General features: G+C 44.4%; 1 protein-coding gene across 2 annotated transcripts in view; it reads left to right on the forward strand.

Annotated features, from left to right (window-relative positions):
• The window catches only part of LOC146976682 (uncharacterized), a 44,177-nt gene extending 36,161 nt beyond the window's left edge, over nucleotides 1–8,016 (forward strand). For both annotated transcript variants that reach the window (XM_085796596.1, XM_085796597.1), the window contains exons 3-4: nucleotides 1,809–2,363; nucleotides 6,770–8,016. In XM_085796596.1, coding sequence (XP_085652722.1) covers nucleotides 1,809–2,363; nucleotides 6,770–6,792 — 578 coding nt within the window. In that variant the 3' untranslated portion in view covers nucleotides 6,793–8,016. The remainder of the gene's footprint in view (nucleotides 1–1,808; nucleotides 2,364–6,769) is intronic.
• The last annotated feature ends 2,100 nt before the right edge of the window (nucleotides 8,017–10,116 follow it).

Below are 10,116 nucleotides of genomic sequence, written 5' to 3' on the forward strand. Positions count from 1 at the left end.
TATAATAATAAAATTCCAACAGATCAGATTACTTCTAGGCAAGATATGGAACCCATGAAGCAGAGCATCAGTTCACACATTTCTTCAATCCAGAAAAGGCACACACAAAGAAGAACATAAGATAATACAAGATAGTAAAGCAAAAAGTTCAGGTGGATAATATACTACAATCTAAAGACCTTTTATCTTGAGATTGCGGTGTTTAGCTTTTTACATTTCCAGAAATCCATTTGTGCAGCAAAGGCAGAGTTGTTGAGTATGGCAGTGGTTCTACATGAAGCCCGTCCTAACAGTCAGGCTCAGAGGCTCAGGGAGCGCAGACAGAAGCCAGTGGCTTGCTAACTCTGGAGGAGGTAATGTAATTGAACATTCTCCCAAATGAAATATTCAACGTCTGATGTGAAATTCAAATCACACTGTAGCTTCAGTCAACAGTAAAGACTAAATTTAGGTTATTTTTCTGCCCCTGGCTGGAAGAGGAAAATGGTACAGAAACACAGAACCCTGGGCAAAACAGAGTGGATCTAAGGCTCACTGTTACTGTTTTGTTCAGTGGAGGATACCTAGATTCTCTGAAACAGATTTTTATTAAACTCTCTTTTTTGAAAACATGTCAAGAGAAAACGCCATAGATGCTGGTTCTGCTCCAAAGCAGATAGAGTTGTTTTCATTTTATATTTTTAACTTAAAGCCTGAGGTAAGGTCTCATTAAAATGAAAACAGTTGAATGAAACAACCTAAGTAAATAAAGATGGATTTAAAAATGGGAGTTTATTGGACTGACTTACTCACTGGAGTCGAGCCCTAGTAGTCATTAGAGGAACTGTCGTTTTTGGTACTTCTATGGTAGCTTCATTTTTCAGCGTCAGGGGATGCCCAGTCATCTCCTTAAAGGGATAATTCAACATTTTGGCAAATTGGCCCATTGCCATAATCTCTAGATTAGAACGGCGGAGCAGAGCTGTGAGCTGCTCAGAGCTACGCTACGGAGGCTATAATGGAATTTCTTGGTTTCTTGGTGACCCACACATTCATTTTCAAGGCAAATGCAAAGAGGAGAGGGTTTTGGAGTTGATGGATTGTGTATTTGATGAGTTTGATGAGAGAAACCAAGAAATCCCATGAGCCTCCGTAGCGTAGCTCTGAGCAGCTCACGGCTCTGCTCCGCCGTTCTAGAAACAGCTTGCACCGACAATTAAAGGTAACAAACCTACTCCTCGGACTATAGAGATTATGACAATGGGCCAATTTTCCAAAATGTTGAACTATCCTGTTAAGGATTCCTTCAACTAGTCTTAGGGCATATTCACACCTGGTTCGTTTGGAGCAGTTGCTCCAAAACAGGGAGCGTTTTATGTCAGAGATCAGTTCGTTTGGTGAACACAACAATCACGTACGGATGCGGAACAAAACAAGCGGGCCGAGATCACCTGAAGAGGTGGTCTCAGCTCGTTTCCATCTGAGCCCTAGAGCGGTTCATTTGCAGTGAGAACGTAAACGACACAACACACTACATGCTTCTGATCTTGAGTGGTTCTCAACGACCAGGCGTGCTGGTTCGGACTGGCCCGACCAGACACCACAGGTGTGAATACGCCCTTAGTCTTACAACTCATTCTAGTCAGTTGTTGAATGAATTCAAGTTAGTAAAAGCACTGCACAAAAGACCTTAACAACCAGAGTAAGTAAAGTTGATCTGTAGTACTGTTTCATTGACTACCTTTGAAGTTGGCTACAGTTCAAAGGTAGTCAATGAAAATCTGATTATTGACACAGGAGCTTTAACCATAAACTCTCAATCTGTCCAGGTGAGGAAGGAGCAGCAGAGGAGGGCAAAGACGGCAAGTCGGCCAAGGCCAAGCGCTCACACTTCGGCCGTGCAGTTTCCCTGAAGAACTTCATCATGCGGAAGGGCAAGTCCTCCAGCGTGGACCTGGGCGAGGGCACCAAGGAGGAGGAGGAGGCAGCAGAGGCCACGGAGGCCACGGAGGCAGCGGAGGCAGCGGAGGAGGGAGGCGCCAACGACGAAGCCGCCGCGCCCGAGGGGACCAACGACGAGGAAGCGGCGGCGGTGACGGCTGAGAAAACGCCGGCGGCAGAGGAGGAGGAGAAGAAGAGCGGAGGGGAGGCCGTGAAGGAGGCGGAGAAAACGCCGGCCGAGGCCCCGGTCACCAACGGCAACGGGGAGAACGGCTGCTCCAACGGCGTGGCGGAGGAGAACGCCACGCACAATCACCAGGAGGAGGAGGAGAAGAAGAAGACGACGGGGAGCAGCAGCCCCGTGAAGAAGAGCAAGGAGAGCGGCGGAGTAAAAGAGGAGGCCAACGCCAAGATCATCAACGCCACGGCGGCTGTGAACAGCGGTGAGTTAGAGCGCGCCGGCCGGGACGTTGACCAGCCACAAAACAGCAGCAGCAGCAGCAGCAGCAAAGAAGGAGATACTAACAACAGACAACAGCATCCAGCACCAGCACTAACTAACAGCAGGAAACAAGCTAATAGCAGCTGTCACCTACCTGAGCTAGCATTCAGCAGTAGCATTAGCAGGGAGGAGGGAGAGGGAGAAGGAGAGGGGGAGGCAGACTCTCCACAAAATGGAGGTGGTCATGACGGGGCAGTGTCGTGTGAGCAGGGAGAGAGGAAGAGGGGGGAGGAAGAAGATGATGATAATGATGAGGATGAGGAGGAGGAGGAGGAGATGAGGAAGCAGGGTCTGCGCGAGGCGGCGGTGGCCATCGTTCAGAACGTGATGTCAGCAGCAACTGACCAATTAGAGAGGGAGCTGTGTATCGACAACGGTTTAAACGGATGTTACGACACCAACGTTAGATACTAACAACACACACACAAACACACACACACACACATGATTATGCACAAGTAAACACAACTCTATGGATATAGAACGAATCTCCTTGTTGTTTACAACTAGCCTACTTCCTGGTAGAAAACCAGCATGAGAACAATAGTGACGGACGAGAGTTTCGCTATATCTCATTTTTCATGTCACTATATCACCGTTTAGACTAATCTGATGTTTGTAAAGTTTATAGAACCAATGATTGGACAAACATTACTATTTACGTGTGCACATTTTTGTAATTAGTCGTGGTTATCATAGATTAGCCGGGCTAACGGTTAGCTACCTGTTTAACTTGTGACTCAATAAACGCTCCATGAAAAAATATTTTCTCCAGCGGATATCTGAGTTCCAACATGACTGAGCTAACTGGAGTAGTTTCATGTCGTGTCCCACAACGGTGACGTCCTAATGTTAGCTTAGCTACCGCTGTTAGCTGTCCCTGTCAGCTGCCACTGATGCTGAATACAACACATAGCAACACAAAACACACACACAGAAATAGTAATGTTTCTTCAATCATTTCAGATTTATGAGATATATAAATAGGGATGTGATAGGGCGTGAAAACTCTTGTTCGTTACTGTTCTCATTCAAATCACGTGCTGGTTTTCTACCCGGAAGTAGTAGGCTAGTTATAAACAACAAGGCGATTCGGCCTATACACACGTAAATGTGCCAAATTTAAAGCCACACCACAGGTTAGCACACGTATACGCATGCAAGCACACGTTAACGGCAAAGCCACTGTATATATGCAAAAAGCACATACACACAGGCACAACTTCCCTGGGTGATTGCATGAGAGATGCAGTTATTCATACATCCCTTTAACTAAAGTGTAGTGTAGCTGTTAACTTCAGTGTCTCTTCAACTGTAGCTGACCTGTGGGTATCTGATAGGAGAGAGAGAGAGAGAAGTGTCCTTTTATTTGCTCATTTCATTACAGCGACAAGTTCATGATCAGCCAAAGCACAAAACTATTTTACAATGAGGACTCAGGTGGCGAGTGCAGATTCCCAGGGCAGCTACGGTTGGACGCTGACTGTTCATGAACTTGTATGAAAATAGAAATAGCACATTAGTTGCTACGTGTTTCCTCCCATCGGTGAGCGAGCCCCCTTTCATTTTTTTTAGCTTTTCATTTGATGCAAGTTTTTGGTCAAATTGGTGAGGGAATGTGACGATGGAGATTTTTACTTCTCCTGACATTTTCAGTGTGACATTTTTAACAAGAGGAGAGAGTGTAGCTGCTTCACCTCCCTTTGGCGGTGTTTTACACATCTCCACCTGGGAAACGCACCGCAGCTGCTGGACACTGGACATGAAGTGCCTGTGAACCAGAAGGTTGCTCTGTTCTCTCCTCCATTATTTATTTCGGTCCCAGCCTCCTCCTCTGCCTCCATTCAAACGCTCTGTGAGGCTCGGTGTCCAGCAAGCGCCCGGCTTTGATCTGGCGCGGCGCAGCAGATGCTCGTGGAGAGCGTCGAGGCTCCTGCTGCTGCTGCCGCCGCACAATTTACTAGAAGCCTCTTTGAAGCTCCAACTCTTTTTCTAAAAAAAAAAAAAAACTCCATTTAGCACCAATGTTTGGCACTCTGAGGCCTGAAACTGAGCCAAGATCACTGCGTTGTCAGGAAGACGCACCAGCACCTGTTTTTATTGGAAACAACATTTAGTCCAAGCACATCAGGCACACCAGCAAATATACTTTACTAAATGAGACACCAGTAACCCTGAAGGTGTTGTCTTAGATCGACGATGACAGAACAATATTGGGGTAGCTATGGAAACTTTTAGTTCACATCACTGGACACCTCAATTTGACTATTTTATATTGATTATAAGTATCACTTCACTGATTTGGGAGTGAAAATTGGCATCACAGTATTATTTACAAGTTGGTAATCTCAAATGAATGCAGCTTCATGGCATGCATAGTAAACACCAGTGATGGCAACAACAGTGTTATAAAATAACGGGTGTTACCTTTTTCAGTAACGAGTAGCCCAATCCAAAAAGTTCCTGGTTCCCCCGTTATAACGCCGTTACTGTTACTGACAATAAAATGCAGTATTACTGGACTCAAGAGGTCCCATCACAAAATAATACAATAATACACCCGTTGAAGTGTACCCCAGCCAGCAATGCTACGTGGGGTCCATATGGGCCCCACTCGGGCTGCAATTGTGGGCCCCATATGTGGCCCAAGATCCATATAGGCCAGGATGTTATACACTTTTTTTTCAGTCCATCAACAAGTCGAAAAGGAGCTGTTTATCTGTTTCACTCAGTATTCCTCCGCACGCCCGTCTGTGCAGTGTAATATTGAGTGAGTTGGTTAGTTCCAGATAAGCAGGAGGTTAGGTAGTACACAATAGTTACTTTTCCTGGTAATTAGTTACTTTTATAATGTAGGAACTCACTTACTAACTCAGTTACTTTTTCAGGAAAATAACATCTAACTATAACTACTTACTTTTTTAAAGTAACGTGCCCAACACTGGCAAACACTGTGGCACCTTAAAAACTCACAACACCACTGATGTGTTTCCCAGTTTGTTTGGGACACACCTGTATGGATCTAGGCTAATAAAACTATATCCATGTTCAGTGTTTAGGACTGAAAACACTCCTGTGATGTCGACACAGGCGGCATTAGTCCAACTTAGCTGCATCTCTAACTGGCTTTCTTAATCCTACAGATTGTCAGAGAGCATCGCACCCTGCATTTAGGATTGGAAATATTTATCATCCATAGTCCTCCACGTAGGAAAGTCTTCCACCCGATACTGAGAAAGTTCACTGTGAATGGTTGCTAATGCTAAGCTAGCAGATATTCAGGTTTGATCAGGCCGAGCAATTCATCATTCCATCACCATTATCTCAGGAACATTTTGCACAACGAGCTCAGCTTTCATTCCCCACGCCAGATCGTAAAAAAAAAACATGGCTCCTCGGCCAGCGTTTATTTTTCCAAACAGAGTTGTATTTTTTCCCCCGGACAGACGGTAGCATCCTGCACATATAGAACACAGTAAATGCACTAATAAAACGGATTAAAAGCACCAAAGGCTTCACTGCAGATCCTTGACATCCTGGTTCTGGCCTCCCTCCTCCCTCCTCAATCCTCAGTCCTTCAGCTCACTGTTACTAAGCGTCACTAGCTGTAACTAGCTGTAACTAGCTGTAACTAACTGTAGCTTAGATAGTTAGGTCCGCTTGCTGTGGAAGAGAAAAGCTGGTTTAGCAGACATCAATAGAGTTGAGTCCATCAAAGGATTAGTGGGTAAAATCAAAGTGTCACGGAGCCCCTTCAACAAGCCAGATTAAACAGCCCTCTCTCTCTCTCTCTCTCTCTCTCTCTCTCTGTCTGTTTTTTCTTCTCTTTCTGGAGCGAAGCAAAAGAGAAAGACAGAATCTATGTAGATGGAGGGTTATTTTCTACAAGAGAGTTATATTTCTTTGATTTTTAGAGTGTATATGTGAGCTCTGAGGACCGAGACAAACCAAAAAGAAACAGAAAAAAGGCCCAACTGCAGGTAGATGGTGAAAGACAGGCAGAGAGACAGAGCGACTGTTCGTCTTCCTGTTGGTTACCATGTGTCGACGCTTCGCCATAAATGTGACAAACACTGTGTGGTAGTTCTCTCATGAAACTGTTGTGTTGTTGTTCTTGTTGTTTCTCGTTGTTGTTTGCTTTGTGTACATCCTTAATACAAAAATTAACGAAACTAACTGAACATTAGAGACCGACATCTGTACTAAACCACTAAACACACATATAACCCTTTTATATGACTGTTTATTATTATTATTATTATATTTATTATTATTATTATTATTATCCTTTTTCCAATACCTATTTTTTAATACATTTTTTCAATCTCTTCTGTTATCATTTACCAGACAAAAAGGCGGGAAACGTGTGAGGCCACACAAAGAGGATTAGAACTGCCCGGGATTCGCTGAGCAAGGAGCTCTGAGCCCCGCCCCCTCCCACCCCCACTCCTCACCCCGCCTCCTCCTCCTTCCTACCCCTCCTCCTCCTCCTCCTCCTCTCTCCCTTCATCCCTCCTCCTTCCTCCCGAGTAAGCGGAGTAATCACGTGTTTAACAGATCACCATGGTGAGAAAGAAAGAACGAGAGAGAGAGAGAGGAGCTGAGAGAACGAGAGAGATGCAATCCATGTAGATGAGAAGTGAAAAATAATAAATACTCAGAAAGCAATAATTCAAGCCCTTCTTTTCGTCCCCATCCATCCATCCATAGATCCATCCATCCATCCATCCATCCATCCATCCATCCATCCCTCCGTCCCCTCTGTCCAACACATTCATACATAAGAACCTGTACATCCAGTGTTTTTATCTTTTCTTTGCTTGTCTGTGAGATTTTATATTGTCTACGAGAGAAAAGAAAAACGCAGAAATGTAAAAAAAGAAAAAAAAGAAAACTGAGACATTCCACCCCCCTACCCCCCCCCCCTCTCTCCTCCTCCTCCCCCCCCCCCCCCACCGTCCTATTTTACTCCTTGTTGAACTACTTTAACTCTGCTCTCTGTCTCTGCCGACTCCTGATTGGTGCATTTAAAGAACAAAAAAAGAAAAAAAGAAAAAAAAGGACTGTTAGTTTTATATTGACGGCCATTTTGGTTTGTAGTCTCCCCCCTCAACTGCCCAACCCCCCCTCCCCGCCCCACCTCCCCCCTCTCCATCCATCCCAGTAGATATCTGACAGTACAGCAGGACCATGTTGCTACAGTATATAAACTGCCCTGAGGACTGCCACTTCCCAACCAACACTGCAATGTCTTCAGCTCTGTGTGTTTAATGTTTTTAGACTGTTATATTGTGTACATGAATTAAAACGAAAAAAGAAAAAAGAAAAACCACCATCGAATATTAAAGTCAAAATGTTTTTTTTTGTTTGTTTTTTTCTTCTTCCTGTTTGGTTTGGATTAATTTTTTTTTTCTTTCTTGTTTTATTTTTTAAAAACACATCTTCTCACTGTTACCGCAGTCTGACAATATGCTGTAATTAAAAAATAATAATAATAATGATGATGATGTTTTGTTGGTCCAAGTTTTCACATGTCCGCTAGCAATTGTCGAGAAAAAAAATAGTACAATAAAGACTAAAATCTAACAACTAAACTGCAAGTCATTGTGCGGTTTTCTATTTTTATCTGGGTGAGTGAAGTGTTGCATGCAGACGGGCGGGGGTGCGGGGCAGAGGGTGGAGGGAGGGGACGGGGCGGGCCATCGCGCTGGAACACCATTGGCCGTTCATTAATCTGTGTATCGATAATCTCATCCTTTTACGTAATGGGCAGAATAATATGAGATTTCTTTGTATTAAAGTAGATCTGTATGTGTAATCTGGCAGCAGGCTGCAGGCGGGGCGGCCATATGCCAGCCACACCAACGCTGCTACGCCACCGCCAGACCCGACACGTTCACAGGGAAACATTTAAGGGATAGTTCACCCAAAATTCAAATTTCACTCATTATCTATACTCACCCTCATGTCGACTAAAAGCTGTGGGAATTTTCAGAGTCCTCCGTTCCTTCTCTGAGTTACGGGGGGGTCCGTGCAGCAGTATTTGTCCATATAATGGTTGTGAATAGATACCAACTTTCTTCGTCCAAAAAGACACACCAAAAAACATCCAAATACCTCCATGCTGCTCGTATGTAATGTCCCTCTTGTATTGAAGCCCCGACATGAGAAATTGTTCCTGTGTCAGTGCAAATCACGCGAGATTTGCACTGACACAGGAAGAGCAGTGAACCGAGACACCGGGAGCTTCCGCTACAAACAAGCTTAAAATATAGATTTATTTAATTTTTTTCGGAACAATTTCTCATGTTGGGGCTTCAATACAAGATGGACATTATATACGAGCAGCATGGAGGTATTTGGATGTTTTTTGGTGTGTCTTTTTGGACGAAGAAAGTTGGTATCCATTGACAACCGTCATATGGACATGCACTGCTACGCCGAGACCCCCCGTAACTCAGAGAAGCCACGGAGGACTCTGAAACTTCTCCCAGCCCTTAGTCCACATGAGGGGGAGGAGATAATGAGTGAAATTTGAATTTTGGGTGAACTATCCCTTTAAGGTGGAACTGAACAAAATATCAGTCGACAGTGTGGGCAAAGTTTGTGTGTTGCTTTTGGTTCAAGGTTGTTCCTCGTGGATCTGCCAGGTCCCCTGACGGCCACAAGAGAGAGAAGAAAGAAAAGTTTCTGCTCACCAATAAATGAACAGTGGTCTTCTCCTGTACGAGCCAGTGGAGTCGTCTAAACCCACAAGATCATTTAGACGACAGTGGGTTCATTTTAATCCTAAATTAGTCACCCGGGCTAATTTGAGCGAATCTGGCCTTCAGTTTCAGGGGTTTGGTGACACGTCACACTAACCCTGACCCAGTTCCTCACATGGCTGCTGTCAAACACTTTGTTAACATGACAGTTCAGATGAGACTCGATGAGGAAAACTGACTACATAGGTTTATGTTAGCTTTCAAGTCAGTGTGTTCAAAATGCAAGTCAAACTAGTTCCCTGTGGCTGCTATGAAGCACACAAAAATCGGTGTGTTGTTGTAGTGATGAACGAGCTTAGAGGGATAGTTCAATATTTTGGCAAATTGGCTCATTCCCCTAATCGCTATAGACTTAGCAGTAGGTTCATCACCTTTAATTGTCGGTGCAAGTTATTTTTAGAACGGCGGAGCAGAGCCGTGAGCTGCTCAGAGCTACGCTACGGAGGCTCATTATGGGATTTCTTGGTTTCCCTCATCAAACTCATCAAATACACAATCCAACAACTCCACAACGCTCTGGTGGACAAGTTGTGAGCTGCACATTCACCACGCTATGAGATAATAACACAACGTTACCACACAGAGTTGTTGTAGAGGGAAATACAGAGACTGTTGATGAAAAACTGTCCCTGAACGCAACATGCATCAGTGGTTTTGCATGAATTTCCCTCTACAACAACTCTGTGTGGTAACGTTGTGTTATTATCTCATAGCGTGGTGAATGTGCAGCTCACAACTTGTCCACCAGAGCGTTGTGGAGTTGTTGGATTGTGTATTTGATGAGTTTGAGTTTAAGTCTTAAATAGTTGTATCTTCCGACAGCAATCACTTCTATAGAGTGTTTGGTGTGAAACACGGGTCTGTCAGTCACTCAGTCACCTTTATCCAATGAGGAGAGAGAACGGCATAAAGGGGCAGTCCTCTCTG

This window comes from Trachurus japonicus, chromosome 13 (assembly GCF_045865225.1).
Source record: "Trachurus japonicus isolate A0001 chromosome 13, Traja_1.0".
Taxonomy (NCBI): domain Eukaryota; kingdom Metazoa; phylum Chordata; class Actinopteri; order Carangiformes; family Carangidae; genus Trachurus; species Trachurus japonicus.